Source organism: Nicotiana sylvestris, chromosome 9, assembly GCF_000393655.2.
Source record: "Nicotiana sylvestris chromosome 9, ASM39365v2, whole genome shotgun sequence".
Lineage (NCBI taxonomy): Eukaryota > Viridiplantae > Streptophyta > Magnoliopsida > Solanales > Solanaceae > Nicotiana > Nicotiana sylvestris.
The window spans coordinates 124,731,133-124,751,781 of record NC_091065.1 but is presented as its reverse complement, the minus strand read 5'-3'; the positions used below and the strand labels follow the sequence as shown (position 1 = coordinate 124,751,781).

Here is a 20,649-nt window from a genome sequence, read left to right as displayed (position 1 = left end):
GTGTGCTAAGAAAGGTTCGGGTGACAAGAGAGGATTATGATCAAAATCGGGTACATATTTATGGGAAGGTTATTAACAGAGAAAGGCTAACGACTCAAAGGAATTGACTAGAATAACGATCATAGGGCGGCAATAGAAAGCTCAAGCGGTCCAAGGAAAGCTTACAACCATTTTTCTAACCAAGCAAACTTAGAATTTCTCCTTGAAGCACATTCGGGCATGTTCTAGATTATCCACTCAAGTACCTGGACTAGCAACAAGATTTCATCTCTCTTTTCATGCAACTAGATCATAAAAGAGGATAGAGTCCAAAACCCACAACAATCACAGTCAAGTTAAAAATTACTATGGTCATTTCAACCACCTAATGATTATCAAAGACAGCTCAAGAATCTCAAAGTCACTTTTACTAGAGCAAATTCTTCCAAAAACCTTGTCTCAAACCATAAGCATGCAGTTTAGTTAAGACCTTTATTCATTACTACTTACTACTCATCTTACCTAAACATGAAACTGACTCATTTTCTTAAGAAAGTTGTCACACTATCATCCTCGGGAAGAGTCATATGGTTCATACAAGAGACCACCTTTGGAAAAAACTATGGCATTAAGAAAACCAAAGGCAATATTAACAATAGTAAGAAAAACATGAAATTGTAAAACACCAAAACAAAAAAAAGTAAAGATACTAATAAATGTAACAAACTTCTAAATATAAAAAAAATTTGAATCATCTAGTTACTACATCCAAATATTTTCAAATCGTCAAATATAGAACTCTCCACCCCAAATAAAAAGAAGCATTGTCCCTAATGCTTAACAAAATAAGATCAAAAAGTAGAGAGGGGGGAAGAGACTCCCTAAGGATCCTCTGTCATCACAGTGTCACCAGCAGCATCAGTCCCAGCTGGCTCAGCTAACTGAATTACATCATCATCCTGTGCGGGAGCTGCCTGATAGCTGAACATATCACACACTACCTCGGCAGTGCTGGATGCAAGGCAAGACTCCTCAGTCTGAGCAGCGGGATCCTCATGAGAAGGCTGATCTAGGTGAGGCTGAGGTTAAGATGTGTTACCCTACTGTTCTACAAGTGATATTTTTGTCGACATTAGGGCACCCACATTTATTGGGTACCTGGCCATGATAGAGGCTACCAGAACAACTCTTGGCAAGGGAAGGTAGTTCTCATTCAAGCAGGGGTCAAGTCTGATGCACACAAAGTTTTGCCACCCTTTTGCCTCAAAGCTCAGAGTGCTACGGAGGATCGGCCCCCCTAGAACCTATCCAAGGGGGAGTAGGCCTAAGTGCAAGAATCTCAACAAGCCATGGTTTATCCTCCTCCTTCTGAGCTAACTTTGATTTATATTCCCTTGGCTCCACATCATCAAATCCAAGGTACGTATTCAAAATATGTTAATCAAACTTTACTTTCACGTTGCGCACTTTGGTGATATTTTTCCATTTGAAAATATGCGCCGTGTTGGCGTAGTATTCTTGGACAAGATGGTCTTTCAAATTCACCAACTTCTCAGTAAACTACATCCACCCCTTTCTCTTTGTAAACTGCTCTAACACTGCGGGGTGTTATTTGTCTAAGTCTTTGAGGAGAAATTGTCGTTCGTGAGTCATGGATCTCTCCTTCCACCACATCCGGAAGTCTGTGCATGTTTGCAAACTCAAGAACCAGCCTTCCGAAACCACATTCTTCTTAGTCTGAGCCATGCCTGCCTATGCCCTTGATCCCTCTCTCCTGTCATCTAGGGCATCATCTGAATTAGAGTCTAGTACAACGGTGTTGGAATCATTACTGGTATTAGCTGAGCCTTGGGAGGTACTGTGAGATGAGGAAGGTAGATCTAGAGGCTCAAACTGCCCCTGCGGCCTAGATGGGGCATAATAACTTGACTCTAAGAGGCTTCTACTTCTCCCGGCATACTCGGATGCATGACACCTTTAACTTAACCTTTTCCTAATTCTCCCTTTTATTTTGAAGACTCTCCTCATCCTCTTGATCGCATCATTGTTTGTGTATGCACAAAGAGTTTTGTTAGTTGATATCCAAGTTGTAACACAGTTAAGAGTCATATAAGCATTTGAGGACACTATAGAAGCAGTGAAGTTTCAAGTTTACATCATGCAAGGTACAAATGTGGTCCGCACAATTTAGAGTGGGGTCCGCTAAGTGGAAATATGGACCTCACAATTCTAAATGCGGGCTGCACTTCAACACAATTGTGGTAAGTCCTCAGAGAAAGGTCTCTGTCTAGACAGTATGGCCCTATATTGCTTCTACATAATTCATTTGCGGTCTGCACAAAAACTTTTGTGGTCCGCACTTGAGTTTCTCAGAGAGTAGGTTCTCTGATTAACAATGCAAACCCCCCTTTATGGCCACATAATTTAATATGTGGTCCTCACAATCAAAGTGCGGCCACACAAACAACTATGCATTCAAGTTACCAAACAGAAGTCTGCGAACCACACAATCAAGAACAGTAAAGTCTACATGTCTTTTTACCTAGGTTATGAAAATATGTGTTCAATCCTACTAGGAAATATGGTAAAGGCATGATAATCAACAATCCAAACTTATCTAAGCATGCTTTGAAAAATACCCAATGCTAAACTACCCCACATAGACACATTAAAGGGATGGAATAATAGATGGCCTAAAAAGAAGTTAAAAAGCCAAAATAAATTCAAAATTAAATTAAAAAAATAAGATTTGAAGTGATTCATGCCGCATAATACTAGTATACTAATATTCAAATGATTGTGAAGGGTTGTTTGTGATCCATAAGGCAAGTACGTGGGCAACTTTTAGAGTAACAGTATGAGAGTGTAGGTGGTGAAATGTGTAAAAGGAGGGGATACTATTCTATATATACTCAGAAGAAAGTGAGGGTCCAATAAGGCAAGTGCGGCTGCAAAATTCCAAGTGCGGTCCGCATTCTGTTACCTGGCCATCAGGGAAACAAGTAGTTGTGTGGTCCGTACTTTTTCAAGTGCGACCGCACTTCTGACACTTTAGCTCCATCTACTTGTCTAATTATGCTCTTTTGCAACCGCATAATTTGTGATGGTCTGCAAACTCACTCCGCAGTGTTGGGAGAAAAGTTTAGAGGACCTTCCATTTAGCACTTGAAAAAATCATTGAATTGCGGTCCGCAGATGAAATTTGCGGTCGTGCAAACGATTATGCAATCCTCATTCTTGTTATGAGGCCGCACTAAGAAACGTGCGGTCCATAGTTTTTTCCTAGATGACACAACTTCAGCTATTATTTCTCATCTAACACTAATCCATGCAGCACACTTCAAATCAAATTAAAAACAATAAACAATATCTAACTAAAAGAGAAAATAGAAAAGAACTTGGGTTTGCTTCCAAAGAAGCATCTTATTTAATGTCATGACACGATGCAATGTCATAACATACTCAATAAAAATAAATAACCGCCACCACTTGGCTCTCACCAACCTTTCCCAAATAGTGCTTCACCGGTGACCATTAAATAAAAATACTTCATTGTTCTTGTTCTTCAAGTCCAAGGCACCAAAAGGTGTCACACCAACAATTTCTGAAGGACCACTCCACTTTGACTTGAGCTTCCCAGGAACCATTTCCCAGGAAACATTCTCAACCTTGAGTTGAACAATAACATTTGATCACCGACCTTGAACTCTTTGTTATAAATATACTTGTCATGAAGATATTTCATCTTTTATTTTTACAAGGACTAACTTTCATGTGCATGATACCGGAACTCATCCAATTCATTCAAGTGTGCAACTTGCGAGTTAGAGGCTACATCACAATCAAGATTCAATTTCTTCTAGGCCCACTTGCCTTGTGCTCTAGTTCCATCGGAAGATGACAAACTTTTTGAACACCAACCGATATGGGGACATTCCGATATGTGTTTTGTAAGCCGTCCTATATGCCCATAGAGCATCATCAAGCTTCTTAGACCAATCCACCCGATTTGCATTCACCGTCTTGGAAAAAATACTCTTCATCTCCCGATTGGAGACTTCAACTTGACCACTAGCTTATGGGTGATAGGGAGTTGTTGCTTTGTGAGTAACACCATACTTGCCAAGTAAAGTATCGACAGACTTGTCGAAAAAATGTGACCCTCCATCACTTATTATTGCTCGCGGAGTACCAAATCTTATAAAAATATTTCTCTTCAAGAAAGTCACCACACTTCTTGCCACATTATTGGGTAAGGCAATGGCCTTAATCCATTTTGACACAGAATCCACCGTGACCAAAATATAGGTGTTTCCACAAAAACTCACAAGGGCCCATAAAGTCAATACCCCAAACATCAAAAATATGAATCTCCAAGATGGTTGTAAGAAGTATCTCATGTTTATTTGAAATTCCACCGGCATGTTGACATTCATCTCATATTTTCACCAACTCATTTGCATCTTTGTAGAGAGTAGGCTAATAGAAACCACAACTTAGGACTTTAGCCACCGTTCTCGCTCCACTATGATGACCAGCACATGGTGAACAATGACAAGCCCCAAGAATATCACCTTGCTCTTCTTCCGGAACGTACCTACAAATCACCCATCCGTGCAAATTCAGAAAAGGTATGGTTCATCCCATTAGTAGTCTTAACAATCCCTCTTGAGCTTCTTTCTTTGATTTGAAGAGAACTCATCCGAAATAACGCCACTCATAAGAAATTTTCTAAATTTACGAACCACGGTACCTTTTCATTGAAAGTGTCAAAAGTTGCTCATCGAGGAAAGTGTCATTGATTTCAAGGCCATCATGTGACCTCACCTCCTCCTCCAAATGTGACAAGTGGTCCGCCACTTAATTTTCACTTCCCTTCTTGTCTTGGATGTCAATATTAAATCCTTGCAACAAAAACACTCATCTCATCAACCGAGCTTTAGATTCCTTTTTGCTCATAAGATAGGGAAGTGTCGTATGATCTGTGTGGACAATAACTTTGGCATCCATCAAGTACTAACGGAACTTCTCAATAGCAAACACAATAGTAAAGAGCTCTTTTTCGTAACGGTGTAATTGACTTGGGCACTATTCATGGTCTTACTAGCATAATTTTTGACCATGTACGTTTTTGGATTTAATTATATGTACTATTAGAATAATAAAAAAATGCTTTGTTAATGTAATTTAACTTGTTATAGTAAGTAATTTATCATTTATATGGGGTCGTCAATCAATATTTATTTGTTAGAGTTACATGCAACTATGTTTAAATGACATGGTAGTGCAAGTATTTTTTAAATCCTTACTCTACAGAAATTAAACTCGATTGTAAAAGATATGGATTAAACTGTATATATATAGAGAGATTCTTATCCATATAATATATAAGGTAATTAATTATTACTTACCATTTTTTGAGATTATAATTTTGCTCTCAATGGGTAAGAGGTTAAATTGTTTAACTCCGAGCCTTGTTTTCTTTCCCTACTCCTTGTCTTATATTTGAGCATAACAACAAACTATCAAGATCATCCCACTCCTCTATCCCAGAGACATCATCTTCATGACTCCACTGGTCCTTTTGTCAATGCTTCTAAATATTCGCAGCTTGGTTGGAGCTTTGCAGTATCTGACGCTAACTCAACTTGAGATTTCACATGCTGTTAACTTGCTCTGCCAATTCATGCAGCATCCTACTGATGTCCATTAGACTGGAATCAAAAGGTTCTTCGCTATAGATATTGATGGGACTCTAGACTTAGGCTTGCGCCTATCCCCCCAATCATCTCTCAATCTAGGTGGGTTTTATGATGCTGATTGGGCTGGATGCCCCATTACCAGACGATCCACATCAGAAATTTTTGCTTTCCTTTGATAAAATTGCATCAGCTGGTCCTAAAAGAAACAACATACAGTCGCCAAGTCTAGTGCGGAAGATGAATATTGCTCTTTAGCATCTCTAGCAGTAGACTTGTCATGGATCACCTACTTGTTGAAAGACGGTATCTCATTATCTCAACCTCCGTTGTTCTTCACAGATAACATCAGTCCTTTTGATCTAACAGCTAATCCAATGCTACATGCTCGTACCAAGCATGTCGAACTTGATTATCATTTCGTTCGGGAAAAGGTTGTGCAAGGTGCCATGGTGACCAAGTTTGTCCCTTCATTACGGCAAATAGCAAATTTCATCACCAAAATTTCAGTTTCAGGTGCTACGAACCAAGCTAGGTGATGTTGGCCACCCCACGCCAGCTTGAGGGGGTATATAAGACAACCTGGCTAGGATGTTTAGGACTCAAATACTAATCTTCAGTAATTCTGAGTTCCAGACTCCTTTCCTCCTTAGGCATATCCATTTTCATGGTTTGCCTTCTAAATTCATAAGCCTTGAGATTTTCAATCAACTCGTACAAAGAAATTGTAGCAATATTTTTGATTCCTGAATGGTAGTGATCTTTCTTTCCTATGTGATTGGTAAAACCCTGGTTAGTATCTTCTCAACCCTCTCATCTTCGGGAATAATCCTTCCATGAGATATTATTTCATTTGTCAATATAGTGAATTTTGTGTACATTTCTTGAATGGTTTATGCATCTCTCATGGCAAAGTTTTAATATTGAGAAAACAACAAGGTTCCTCTTGATCTTTTTACCTGAGTTGTTCCTTCATGGGCCATCAGCAATGTGTCCCATATTTGCTTGGCAGTAGTCTTGGATTCGGCTATACTCATCTAGAACAAGTCCACACACAAATTATTTCTTGGCTTTGACATTCTTCTCTCACTTCTTCAAGTCCTCGGCATTGCAGTTAGCTCTTGTCTTTGGCACATCCTCTCCTTCAACATTTTTCTTCAAGGTAAGGAGTTGAACATCAGTAATTATGACCCATAGCTCGTAGTCTTCTGCCCTTATGTGATCTTTCATACTTGTTTTCCACCAAGAGTAGTACTGGTCATTAAAGAGTGGTGGTCTAGCAGTTGATTACCCTTGCCAATTTCCAGGTGGTGCACTCACTTGATCTTTTCCTAAGGTGTTAGCCTTTTCAAGGATAACCCGCTCTCGTACCAATTCATATTTTATACTTCAATACCACACAAGAGGTGGTGCGCTTTGTGTGGTGTCCAATTTTCGCGTGCACTAATTTATAGAAGGACCCGATTCCCTAATCTACTGTTGCGGAATAAATAATGCAAAAACTAGAGAACACGAGTACTTTTACATGGAAAACACCCAGCTCAAAAATTGAAAAAATCACGACCTATTTTCTAGTAGGTTCTTTTTCCAAAATTTCACTATAGCTCTGAGCCAAACAACAATATTTATAAAAATGCTGTAAACCTAAGGATTACCTCTAACCCTTGTAGCAACCATCCACAGGCTTGCGACGGCTTCAAGTGAACTCTAACTTGAACAATACAACTCAGGTACCTTTTATAATTTGCTTCAAAGAAAGCTGAAAGGTACAACTCAAAAGTCCTACTACAATTGGACTAGAATAAAAGACATACACATGGAACTAATTTTTCTATCTGGTCCATGTAGCATCAGGTTCACACTTTTAAAACACACCAGAATTGCTTGCAAAATGCCTTTCTGTTTTGCTCTCAATTCTTGCTTAACTTCTATGTATGTGCGTCACCTGAGAACATAGTGATATATATATAGCATTATCAAGATTAGCATTAACTAGAAACCTGATGATTTACTCTTCCTTGGTGGACGAGTTCTAGTTAACTGCAATCTATAACTCTTTCCTTATCTAGGACAAAGTTTTCGTCAAATAAGGAGTCCTGCTCCTTATCGATTATGCAAGCTTTTCGTTCAGGGATTATCAGATATAACCACTTATACGTATCCCTTGCACGTGCATGCCTTTTGTTTGAATATGACCATGCCCTATGTACACTATCCATGGACTTGTTTCATACATGTGTTCCTTTGACAATCATCAAGACCAAAATCACTCGGGCCAACAATATGGCTTTAGACCCTCACTAGGCAAGTAGAGCTCTTTTGCTGCTCTCTGAATAGAGTCTTCTTTCCTGCCTTTGGAGTTGATGAAATGGACAATTCACACGGAGCTAGTTTGTGGGTAAGATCAAAATAGATCTCTTAGCTGGAAGTTATCCCGTTTGTTGTGGCATGCTTCTTAGATTTATGGATTCGCAGGGGGCCTCGTGCATAACTTAGTTTCGCAAGCCTAGAGCTATGATCAAAGGCGAGGTAGGAAATACCCCGCACGAACTATCTGATCAACTTTTCTTTTTCCTATGACAATCAGCTGGCAAATCCGTGTTTGATCGTCGCGTTTCCAGCACCTTCCTTCACTCGAATGACAATTCTGGGGTTTTACATGTGGATCAAAGATTTTTTCTACATTTTTGGTTGGAGAAGCTGAGTGGTTTGAGAAGCTGAAGAATGAGACTTTAGCAGAGCTAACAGCTCGATTGGTTAAATGGGAGCGAGAAATACCAAGCGATTTGATGGCTTGAGCCTTGAATTGATAGAGAGAAACATACAGTAAAAGCAATGCTTATTGGAGACAAGATTCAATTGGTCTAGAAGTTGAGAGAAATTTGTGATAAGAAAGAGCGTACCATTATTTTTTTCGACCTGATACGACGTGAAATACCTTATAATGTAAGGGAATGTCTTAAACCACAGAGTAGGTGACATTATAATATATTTCTAATGAGGTTTAACGGAGAAACGGGATAAAAGAAAGATCAGTTGCTTGCCAATACCTAAGAGTAACTCAAATATATCAAGCCTTGCCAAATAAAGATTAATTGATAGTCAAATGATAAAGACACTAATTAATAAATAACTAAACATTGAAGTTACCAAATCCCAATCTGATCAAACATGGAACTGATGTATAATTAATGATGCATGAAATTCACAAACTTACAGAAAGTTTCTTGCCAAATTACCAATATCACAAAGAAAAGGAATTTAAAACCACTCAGAGTTGCATCGTCACTGGATAACAATCCATGAGGACTTACAGAGACATGCAATGTTATTTAGTATCTTGCATAAAGAAAAAATTTCTCTTGTTTTTACTAGGTTTTCCATCCAAGGAATACGTATGTAAAGAGATTTCAAGTGTCTCATCAGCTCACATCTCACTTACGAGAGAAGCAGTAGCATTAGTTTCAACTGAACTGTCCCAAACTCCACCAGAGACCCCAAAGTTGATATTATATTTGGGCTGCTTGTTGGGGGAAAACAATCCAAAATGTTTCTCCAGTTCAGGGTTCTTGTTGTTCTCATCAAACATGGCAAATATATAGGTCTCAATAGGTCCAGGCTTTCTTGGGCTACCCTCTTTAGCGTGTTGAATTAAGTTCCTCAAGTAAGTTGCTGCATTGTCATATGTGGCTCCAAATGCACCAGCAGATGGCCAGCCACTCTCGGACACAACAATCCCTACAGATGCCCCTCCTGATCGCTCGAGGGCAGCATACACAGAATCCAGCATTGCATCAAATAAGTTCCTATATTGGCGGGAACCATCTTGTACCACCACATTTGGTGCTGTAAAAAGAGAATAGGGGAGAGAAATCTGGCCTGGATTACCAGAATAACTGAAATAGGGGTAAATGTTAACGAGTAAAGGTGCACGTGTGTCCCTTAAGAAGCCAACAATGGGATCAACAAACCACCTAGCATCGTTCCTAAACGAACCCTGTGATGGTGGATAAGAGTTTCCAATCAAGGTCATGTCTACAGAAGTTGAGACCTTGATGTTGTTTCCCAAACCAGCTTCACCAATTGCTTTGTAAATATTTACCATAGCAGGAGTAAGAAATGAGGTTAGGTAAGATGTGCCAGTGACAGGGCTGATTTCATTCCCAACAGCAATATACTTAATCTTAACATCTGGCCAGAAATCTTTAACATTTTTCTGTACCCACCATCTTGCATGTTCCATTCCGGAAGCAATGTGCTTCACATCTGAATTGGGAAGTCCTAACATAACTTCAATATTTGAGCCTTTTAATGCTTGTAAAGCTCCATGATTTGGATCATAAAGCCTCAGTCTTCCTATGTTTCTTGACTTGTAGAGCTGTATAACTTCCCAATGATTTGGCAAGTTGTTGCCTAGCATTCCATAGCAAACACCTATCGATTGAGCCCCTGCTCAATAAGAATTACAAAATAGTGTTAGAAATTTAGTGGGCATTTTTTGGAAAAAAAGGAATTTTTTTTTATGTCCAGACGGGCTCCTAATCAATTACTGAATTCTTGAAAACTTAAAAACTTACAGTAGGTCCCCTCCACTAGGGGCTGATTGATGTAGTATACTCCCTCTATTTTAATTTATGTGACATATTTTGTTTTTAAGGAAAAGAAGAATTTGAAAGTTGTGGTATTAAACATGCTATAATATTTGTACGACTATAAGATATTTGAAAATTATGGTCGTATATATTCCATAATATATGTGATGTCATAAAAAATTCTATTAAGGTTAAGGTAAAGTATTCTCAAATATCAAATATGTCCGTCCTTTTTGGAACAAACTAACAAAAAGTGTGTCAAAGAAATTAGAACAGAAGGTGTATATGTTATGGGTTAATACGAACGTAGTAGCTTTAACTCAAATCTGTGTGTTAAAAGACTCACTATGCAAATAATTGACTTCTAGCCAATAAATCAAATGGGAATTAGTCTAATTAAACTCATAAATTTCAATCTTAGATTCACTGTCCTCCCCTCAAATTGAAAAGTTTGTGAGTGAGTGTTACACAAAAATAGAGCAAATAACTATCGCTAAATGAATACGGTGCACGTTAATTTGAGAAAAAAACACAAGCAATTTGAAAAGAAAAATAAGCAAATAACTATCAACTAAATTAAAATTTTGCGCACACAAAATTATAAGACAATATTTTTGGCTGGGAAGTTCAAATATTTGACCAGAAACCTGCTATGTCAATGCTGCTGGCAACAAGTAGTAATCCTAGGAGTGTGATAGCAGCCATTTGAGGAGTATTATGTTTATGTGAGGTAGACATGATGGGAAGACTTGTTGGGAGAATTAAGATGAACAACGAGCTATTTATATTGAGATATATATATAGCCTTGTGTAAATATAATATTGGATTTGTTATTCGTAGGCTAATGAAGTTAAGAGCCGCCCCCGGTGACCTGGCTATTAACATGTCAACTTGATCATTTTGTGGAAAAAAGAAGATGAGTTTGATGATGTAAAGTTATTTATTTTCTCCATAAGGTGCCGTACTATCTTGACTTTACAAAAGAAATTATAGCTAGTTAGTTTCTTTCATCCTGCACAACCAGAGGAATTCCTGCTTAATCATCGTTACAACTAATAAAATGTTTGTGGTAAATACTTAACGATATCTATTGTTTATATTAAACCAAGTAATTTAATATTTTCAATTCAATTTCAAGATAAAATACATATTATTTAAATTTATCCATAAGTAAGTAATAAATATTGGTCGTATTTTCAATTCCCTTAAAACTAGTTGAGAGATTTTAAAGTTCTATATGACTTTCATTTAAAAGTAGTTCTAAGAATAAGATGTCATATTGCTATTGCACGAAAGCAATGGATGAGAATCTACATCGAAGGCAACGCCTTCCATAACAGTCTCGAATCGTTTTTTTTTTTCCATGTCTAGTATTTTTAAATTATATGAATTGATTTAATGAAAGTCTTCTAATATTTCGCTGCATTTATTAGAGGAAACTGGATTCTAACTGAGGTGGCTATGAGATTAGCTATTCCACCTTATATATGAGATAGTTGATTTCACTATTTTAATGTAAAATTTATTTCGAAATTAGCTAATATTTATAATTAAATATGAAATAAATGAAATCCCAAATTCTATTTCGAAATTATTATCATTATTTCTTGTACCAAACGACCCATTAGTGAATATGGCATGCAGACTCTGAAAAGGCCAATGAATCAGTAACCGGAGTCATTTTCTTCTTTAGAGGAAAATTTTATGATTTGCTGCACCTGTTTAATTTCTTGATATTATTTGAGATGTAAATTAAGAGATAAACATAGAAATATCCCAGGAAGCTCAGAAGCTAGCAGCCCCAAGTTGCAGCAAAGTATTGGAAGAGTTTTGGCACTTACGTGACAATTGAGAGTCCTAAAATTCATTATTTTAATGGCGGCTTTTATTTGATCGGTCTTATTTTAGTGGCGGCTCTAATGAGGAGGCAGCTAAGAAGATGGACTTTGAAGTTATTATTATACTAATGATATCTCGATAGTGTTTTGTCAACTAACTATAATAAAAGAAAGCTACTTGCCGATAATGGACCATTTGGAATTTCGGATGGGATATTTTATGTTTCGGGACCAAAAGATATAAGGGCAAAACAGTTAAATTTTCCCCTTTGTAAATTGAAATTGAGTAGCTATTACAAACTCTTGGTCTAATATTTTTTTCCCATTAGCAAAAAGGTTTGCCCTTGGCCCCCTAGAGGAGCTCCAATCTTGGTGGAACTTTTTTAATCATAATTGTATACAGCCAACATCGGGGAGTTCGACTTTAGGGTTATTGTGGCACTCCACGCCCGACCTCGAGAAGCTCGAAGCAGAATTTGATGTGTGACCCCGAGGTGCGTCCCTCGAGGGAGCATATTGAAGGTTCACTGTGGTCAATCTCGGAGAAGTACAAATCGATGATCGTTATGGAAAGGCGGGAAAACTCCCAAGGACACGTGGTTAGAGCAGACCAGGTCAGCAAGAATAGTACAAATCTGTACCGAGCCATTATACAGCTGTACCAATAGCATTTCCTCGTCATTATTAGACATGTAGTATGTTGGGATTCCTCCCCTCCTATATAAAGGGGACTCCTGTTATTTTATAACACATGAATATTGAATACAATAGAACATTCTCTGCTTTTCTTGCCTAAACGTGCTCAACAATTGCTCTACAGATTTATTGCTTGTTCATTTATTGCCCATTATTAGCAGCAAAAGGCTATCTTCGAGGCCTTCGATATCATTGTTTCCCCTTCAATTGTTCATTGCTAATTGTCGTAACTAGACCTCGAGGCCCCATGTTCCAGCCAGGTCGAGGCCCAGTCTTGCGACATCATTCATTTGCATATCTTATTCTCTTTACTTACGCTTATCATCTATTGCCTAACAACTAGTACTAAAATAAATCAAATATTTTTAGAATCACAAAATCAAATATAATTGTTAGTACCATTTTTAAGATAAACAATAACCAAAAGTTGAGGGGGTAAATTTGGACTTTTTGTTAAAGAATTTGTACAAGTACCATTCTTTTGTTGTTGGAGATTTTGTGACGATCCAATAGATCGTTTTGAATTCTAGCCCTTATTTTTTGTGTTCCGAGACTTCTATTAGCTACATTTAATATTTTTCGATTTGTGTGCGCAGCCTGTGTCTATTTTTCAAAAATATTTTATGTGAAAATTTGAAGAAACATGATTTTTGATTTTAAAAATAACTTGAGTTGACTACAGTCAATATTTTGTGTAAATGATCCAGAATCGGCATTTTAACGATCTCGTTGGGTCAGCATCGTAATTTTGGACTGGGTCGTATGTCTGGAATTGAATTCGGAAATCCCTCACTTGATTTGACTTGATTTATCGAAAGCTAGCAACTTGAAGGTTTAAATATTTCCTAAATTTGACCGTAGATTGACTTTATGACTACTTGGTTTGGATTTTTGTTCTGGAAATTGGTATAGGTCCATTTTACCATTAAAAGCTTGTCTTCAAAATTTGGTGCAAAACAAAGTTAGTTTGGCAGGATTCGGACGCTCGGTTGTAAATTTGGATGTTGTTGAGTTTCTTTGAAAATTTCATGCATTTTGATGTCTAATTCGTAGTTCTAGGTGTTATTTTGGTGTTTTGATCGCGCGAGTAAATTCATATGATGTTATTACACTTGTGGGAATGTTTGATTTGGAGCCCGAAGGGCTCGGGTGAGTTTCAGATAGGCTACAAATCATTTTTGGACTTAAAGTTACTGGTTTCAGCTATTTGCTGGTGTCTGATGCTATGTGCTTTGCGATCGCGAAGGGGAAACTGGGCTGGGACGGAACCTATTCTTCGCGAACACGGGGACTGGATCGCGAACAAAGTAGCAGAGGGGGGGTTTAACCTTCGCGAACGTGAACCTAGGATCGCGAACGCGAAGGCCAAGAGGGTGAGGCCATCGCGAATGCGAAGGTTATCTCACGAACACGAAGGCCATTTGGGCCGCTGTATATCACAGTCGCATCAGGTGCTTCGAACGCAAAGAACACATGTTGCACAGTGATTTAAACTTCTAAAAAATGGGGTTTTCCCCAATTTTCACTATTTCCAAGTTTGAGCTCGACCTGGAGGCGATTTTGAAGAGTTTTTTTTATCCCCACTTCATAGTTTAGTAGATTTTAACTTGTTTCCTTACATTTCCATGAACACCCATCGAGCTCGGGGTTAATGTCTAATTGGGTTTTGGTCCAAATATCGGATTTTGACCAAACGGGCCCGGGGTTGATTTTCGTTGACTTTTTTCAAAATTACTAAAAATTGAATTTTTTTACTCATGTGTAGTTTCTAAAGCCTATTTGAGTTATTAAACTATATTTGGTTAGATTTGATTGGTTTGGAGGCTAATTCTAGAGGAAAATCCACGGTTGGGCATTTATTTGGTTGCGTAGAGAGGTAAGTGTTGTGGTTAACCTTGACTTGAGGGATTAGGAATTGGTGGTTTATTTTCTATGTGAATTGTGCGTGGGAATGACATATATGTAAAGTGACGAGTACATATGCGTTTGTTATTGGGTTAAAGCATGCAAGTGAGAATTATTTCTTTGCTCTAAGTTGTTTATTTGACTTGGTTTCTCCATGTTTAAGTTGGATTATTAATTTTAATTATTCGTGTCATATTTATTGTTTATTTTGGAGATGTTGGAAATTTTTGAAAATTAAGTTTGAATATTCTGGCACTATAATTGAAGTGAAATTATTTCTCGCCTTTTATTTATTTATTATTATTATTGTTATTATTATTATTAGATTTGTATTGTTGATTTGGCGAGGAAGAGTGAAAAGCACGGAGGAGTGATGCCGTGCCATTTCATTTATGATATTACATGGTGAAGACGAGAGTAAAAGCACGAAGGGTGATGCCCTGCCATTTCATTATGATATTACATGGTGAAGACGAGAGTAAAAGCATGAAGGGTGATGCCGTACCATCTTCATTTCAGTGCCTTATTTGATTTCCGGTTTTGTTGATTTACTTGGTTATATTAATGCTTATTTCGGAAGATGTTATTTAGTGATTTTTTTACTTGCCATTTTTATGATATTTCCCCTCTCGCATGTCCCCTCCCAGTTAATATTTTATCGTTGTACTTGTTATTTTGCAACTTTATATATATTTGTACAAGGTTTATACATAGATGTCTTATCATAGCCTCGTCACTACCTCGCCGAGTTTAGGCTCAACACTTACGGAGTACATTGGGTCGGTTGTACTCATGATACACTTCTATACTTCTTGTGCAGATGTTGCTATTGGTTCCATTGGTGCTTAGAGGTGTGTCTCCTCGGATCACTTTGCTTCAGAGATCTGAGGTAGATCTGCTGGTGTTCGCACACCTTGAAGTCCCCTTACATTTCCTATATTTACTGTTTATCTCATTTGAACAGTTGTATTTATTTCAAACTATACTTATAGACTTCTAGTTGCTCTTGTGCCTGTGACACCAGACTTCTTGGGTTGAGTTATACCACGTTATGTTATGTGTTTATTTCATGTATTTTAGCTTTAATCTTTGTTAAAAATTATTATTATTCTTTTTTAAACTGTTTAATTATTAAATTATTTAACTAATGTTGGTTTGCCTAGCAAATGGACGTTAGGCTCCATCACGACCCCGAGGTTGGGATTCCGGATCGTAACAAATTGATATCAGAGCACTAGGTTGCTTTGATGTCATGAGTCATGAGCAAGACTAGTAGAGTCTAAAGGATCAGTACAGAGACGTCTGTATTTTTCTCCTAGAGGCTATGGAGTTTTAGGAAAATTTAGCCTCTTTCTTTCCCTATCGTGTGATTTTATTCTATCATTGATGTTTGAATCATTCCATTCTTGTTCTCTCGTAGATGATAAGAAAACACACAACATCTACAGCCGAATAGGAACCGGAGCCCCCTGCTGCAACCATTAAAAGGAGTAGAGGTCGGGGCTGAGGTAGAGCCAGAGACTGAGGTAGAGGAATATCTCATCCTAGAGCTCATGTAGTAGCACCTACTGTGGAGCCTCAAATTGATCATGAGGAGGAGATCCCAGCTCAAACTGGACCAGTCGGACCCGCTCAGGTCCTAGATGGATTTATAGCCACTCCCGGCTTTAGGACGCTCTAGTGCGTTTAGTGGGATGTATGGAGAGTGTGGCATAGACTGATGCATTTTCGGTGGCACCAGCTGAATCTTAGGCTGGGAGAGGAGCATAGACTCCTGCTACTCACCCTCTGGAGCAGATGGCTTCCATATATAAGACTCCAACAGTCCATCCAGTTGGGTAGTTCAGCCTATTTTTGCTACACAGACTTGGGAGAGGTCCGTGATGTCTTCTAAGGGATTTATGAGGTTGGATAAGTTAACAAATCTCTTCCCTATTCACTTCGGTAGTGCACCTTCTAGGACCCACAAGATTACTTAGGTCATTGCTACGAGGTGTTGTGAACCATGGGTATTGTTGAGTCCAATAGAGTAGACTTTACGGTGTTTCAGATGACCGGTTCGGCTAAGAGATGGTGGCAGGATCATGTATGGAGCTGACCAGCTAGTTCACTGCCACACACTTGGGATCAATTTTCGCAGTTATTTCTGGAAAGTTTATTCCTTTCACTTTGAGAGATAAGTACTGCAGACAGTTTGAGCGCCCCCAGCAGGGTAGCATGACTGTGACCTAGTATGAGACCTGATTTGTGGACTTAGCTTTCCATGCAGTTATCTTACTCCCTACTGAGAGGGAGAGAGTGAGGAGATTGATAGACTTACATTCAGTATTAGGTTACAGATGGCCAAGGAGACCGGAGATTATATTTCTTTCCAGAGGGGCGTAGAGATTGCTAGACGGATCGAGATGGTTCGTCGTCAGGATAAGGGGTGGTATATTATAAAAGGCCTCATCAATTCAGTGGTTTCAGTGGTACCTCATCTTGAGGTTTATTTGGTTGAGGCTATCCTCTCAAGATGATTCTGTCAGTGCTTCATGCAACCCATGGTGCTTCGGGCAGTCTTAGTTCTTATGGGTCTCATTCTGAGCAACTAGCCTACAACTTACCATCAGCTCCTATTAGTGCACCGCCGATCCAACGTTGTCAGAGTTGTTATCAAGGTCGACAGGGACAATTCCAGGGTCAACAGTCACAGCAGCCGAGGGCTTGTTATACTTATGGAGGTCTGAGGCATGTTGCTACTTTTCGCCCTGGGTTATAGGGTGGCATGCCACAACACGGTTCTTGTGCCATGATTCTGGCATCGGTTCCTTCACCGCCCGCTCAGCCAGCTTGAGGTAAGAGTCACGCTACTAGAGGTGGAGGTCAGGCTATTAGAGGTGGAGGCCAGCCAGCGAGAGGCTGTCTGAGTGGAAAAGGTTAGAATGGTAGGGACCAACCCCATTTTTATGCATTTTCAGTTAGACCTGAGGCAGAGTCATTTGACACCGTTATCACATGTATTATTCCAGTTTGCCATAGAGATGCTTCAGTTCTAATTGATCCGGGCTCTATTTATTCCTTCTGTCATCCTATTTTGCTTTATATCTGGTTATGCCTTATGATTCTTTGAGTGCTCCTACATATGTATCCACGCCTGAAGAAGATTCTATTATTTTAGATTGTGTTTATTGCTCGCATGTGGTTTCTATTGGGAGCCTTGAGACTAGTGTAGATCTCCTACTTCTTGATATTATGGATTTTGATATTATCTTGGGAATGGATTGATGTCACCTTATCATACTATATTGACCGTCATGCCAAGAGAGTGACCATAGCCGTGCTGGAGTTGCCTCGATTATAGTGGAAAGGGACTCCAGGCCATTCTAGTAGCAGGGTTATTTCTTATATGAAGGCTCGTCATATGATTAAGAATGTACCTCTAGCATATTTGGCATATATTGATGAACCTAGTGTGGAGGTTCATTCCATGGATTTAGTACCAGTTGTGTGTGAGTTTCAAGAGGTGTTTCCTTCAGATATGCTGGGGATGCCACCCGATAGAGATATCAACTTTTGTATTGACTTGGTTCAGGGAACTGAGCCCTTTTCTATTCCACCATACCGTATGCCCCCACTGAGTTGAAGGAATTGAAGGGGCAGTTGCAGGATTTTCTTGAAAATTATTCATTAGACCTATTGTCTCGCCCTAGGGTGTACAAATGTTGTTCATGAAGTAGAAGAATAGTACGATGAGGATGTGTATTTATTTTCGGCAGTTTAACAAAGTCACTATCAAGAACAAGTATCTTTTACCGAGGATTGATGACTTATTTGTTCAGCTTTAGGGTGCCAAAGTATTTTTCCAGATTGATTTGAGATCTGGCTACCATCAGTTGAAGATTACGGCATCAGATGTCCCTAAGACAGCCTTCCAGACTCGGTATGTGCATTATAAGTTCTTAGTGATGTCATTTGTCTTGATAAATGCCCCAACTCCATTAATGGATTTGATGAACCAGGTATTCAAGCCTTATCTGGATTCTTTTATGATCGTCTTCATTGATGTTATTTCGGTATACTCCCGCAGTCAAAAGGAGCATGAGCAGCACCTTTGGATTGTACTTCAGACCTTGAGAGATAGTCAGTTATATGTCAAGTTTTCAAAGTGTGAGTTTTGGTTGGATTCGGTTGCCTTTTGGGGGGCATGTGGTATCTTCCGAAGGCATTAAAGTGGATCCTAAGAAGATTGAGGCAAATTAAAACTCGCCTAGACCTACTTCAACTATAAAGATTCGTAGCTTTATGGGTATGGTGGGTTATTATCGTCGGTTCGTGGAGGGGTTTTTATCTATTGTAGCCCCATTGACTAGATTGAACCAGAAGGGTGCCCCATTCATGTGGTCTAATGAGTGTGAGTTGAGCTTTCAGAAGCTCATGATTGCTTTGACTACAGCCCCGGTGTTGGTGTTGCCTACGGGTTCGAGATCCTACATTGTATATTGTGATGCATCACGTATTGATATTGGTGCAGCATTGATGCAGGATGGAGGGTTATTGCATACGCTTTTCGGTAATTAAAGGTTCATGAGAAGAATTACCCTGTTCATGACTTAGAGTTGGCAGGTATTGTTCATGCATTAATTATATAGAAGCATTACCTCTATTGGCAGCTTTGCAACACTTGTTCAAGAAAAATATTCTAAATTTGAGACATCGGAGGTGGTTAAAGTTGTTAAAAGACCTTGATATCACTATTTTGTATCATCCCGGGAAGGTCAATGTGGTGTCCAATGTCTTTAGTATAAAGGCGGTGGGTATAGGTAGCCTCGCATATATTCTAGTTGGTGAGAGACTGCTAGGATCAGATGTTCAGGGCTTGGCCAATTAGTTCATAAGGTTAGATGTTACAGAGCCTAGTCTGGTTCTTGCTTGCACAGTCTCTCAATCTTCTTTGTATGAGTGCATCAGAGAGCGTCAGTGTGGCGACCCCCATTTGCTTCTTCTTAAGAACACGGTGCATCATGATGATGCCAATGAAATTTCTATTGGAGAGGATGGGGTGTTGCGGATACAGGATCGAATTTGTGTGCCCAATATGGATAGGCTGCAGGAGTTGATACTTGAAGAGGCCTACAATTCACGGTATTCCATTCATCTGGGTGCCGCCAAGATGTACCAGCATTTGAGGTAACATTATTGGTTGATAAAAGTGAAGAAAGGTATAGTAGAGTATGTGTCTCAGTATTTTAATTGCCAGCAGGTGAAGTACGAGCATCAGAGGCCTGGCGGTTTGTTTCAGAGACTTGAGGTTCTCAAGTTGAAGTGGGAGTGTATTATCATAGATTTCATTCTTGGGCTCCACAGATTTTGAAGAAATTTGATGCAGTATGGGTCATTGCGGATAGGTTGACCAAGTTGGTGCATTTCATTTCGGTGGTGGCTACTTATTCTTCAGAGTGGCTGGCAGAGATCTATATTTGCAAGATTGTTCGTCTGCATGGAGTTCCTGTGTCCATTATTTTTTATCAGGGCATGCTGTTCACATTGCAATTTTAAAGGGTCGTACATCATGATTTAGGCATACGGGTTGAGTTGAGTACAATATTTCACCCCAATACAAACGGGCAGTCCGAGCGTACCATTCAAATCTTGGAGGATATGCTTCGCACCTATGTAATGGATTTTGGGGGTTCTTGCCACTTGCGGAGTTTGCCTACAACAATAACTACCAATCAAATATTCAGATGGCTCTTTATGAGGCCTTATATGGGAGGCGGTATCATTCTCCAGTTGGTTGGTTTGAGCCAGGAGAGGCTTGATTGTTGGGTACTGAATTGGTTCGGATACCTTGCAAAAGGTCAAGATGATTTAAGATCGGCTACGTACTATGCAGTCTAGGTAGAATAGTTATGCCGATCAGAGAGTTTGTGATGTTGCATTCATGGTTGGAGAGAGGG

General features: G+C 39.0%; 2 protein-coding genes across 2 annotated transcripts; one reads left to right on the top strand and one right to left on the bottom strand.

Annotated features, from left to right (window-relative positions):
- Positions 1 to 8,840: 8,840 nt before the first annotated feature.
- LOC104212660 (glucan endo-1,3-beta-glucosidase, basic vacuolar) lies at positions 8,841 to 11,060 on the bottom strand. Its single transcript, XM_009762002.2, has 2 exons — positions 10,918 to 11,060; positions 8,841 to 10,127 (listed from the first exon to the last, which is right to left on the bottom strand). The coding sequence occupies exons 1-2, from the start codon at positions 11,006 to 11,008 to the stop codon at positions 9,106 to 9,108; spliced, it is 1,113 nt and encodes a 370-aa protein (XP_009760304.1). The 5' UTR covers positions 11,009 to 11,060; the 3' UTR covers positions 8,841 to 9,105.
- Positions 11,061 to 19,000: 7,940 nt separating this feature from the next.
- LOC138878169 (uncharacterized) lies at positions 19,001 to 20,248 on the top strand. Its single transcript, XM_070157835.1, has 3 exons — positions 19,001 to 19,262; positions 19,630 to 19,879; positions 20,035 to 20,248. The coding sequence occupies exons 1-3, from the start codon at positions 19,001 to 19,003 to the stop codon at positions 20,246 to 20,248; spliced, it is 726 nt and encodes a 241-aa protein (XP_070013936.1).
- Positions 20,249 to 20,649: the final 401 nt, after the last annotated feature.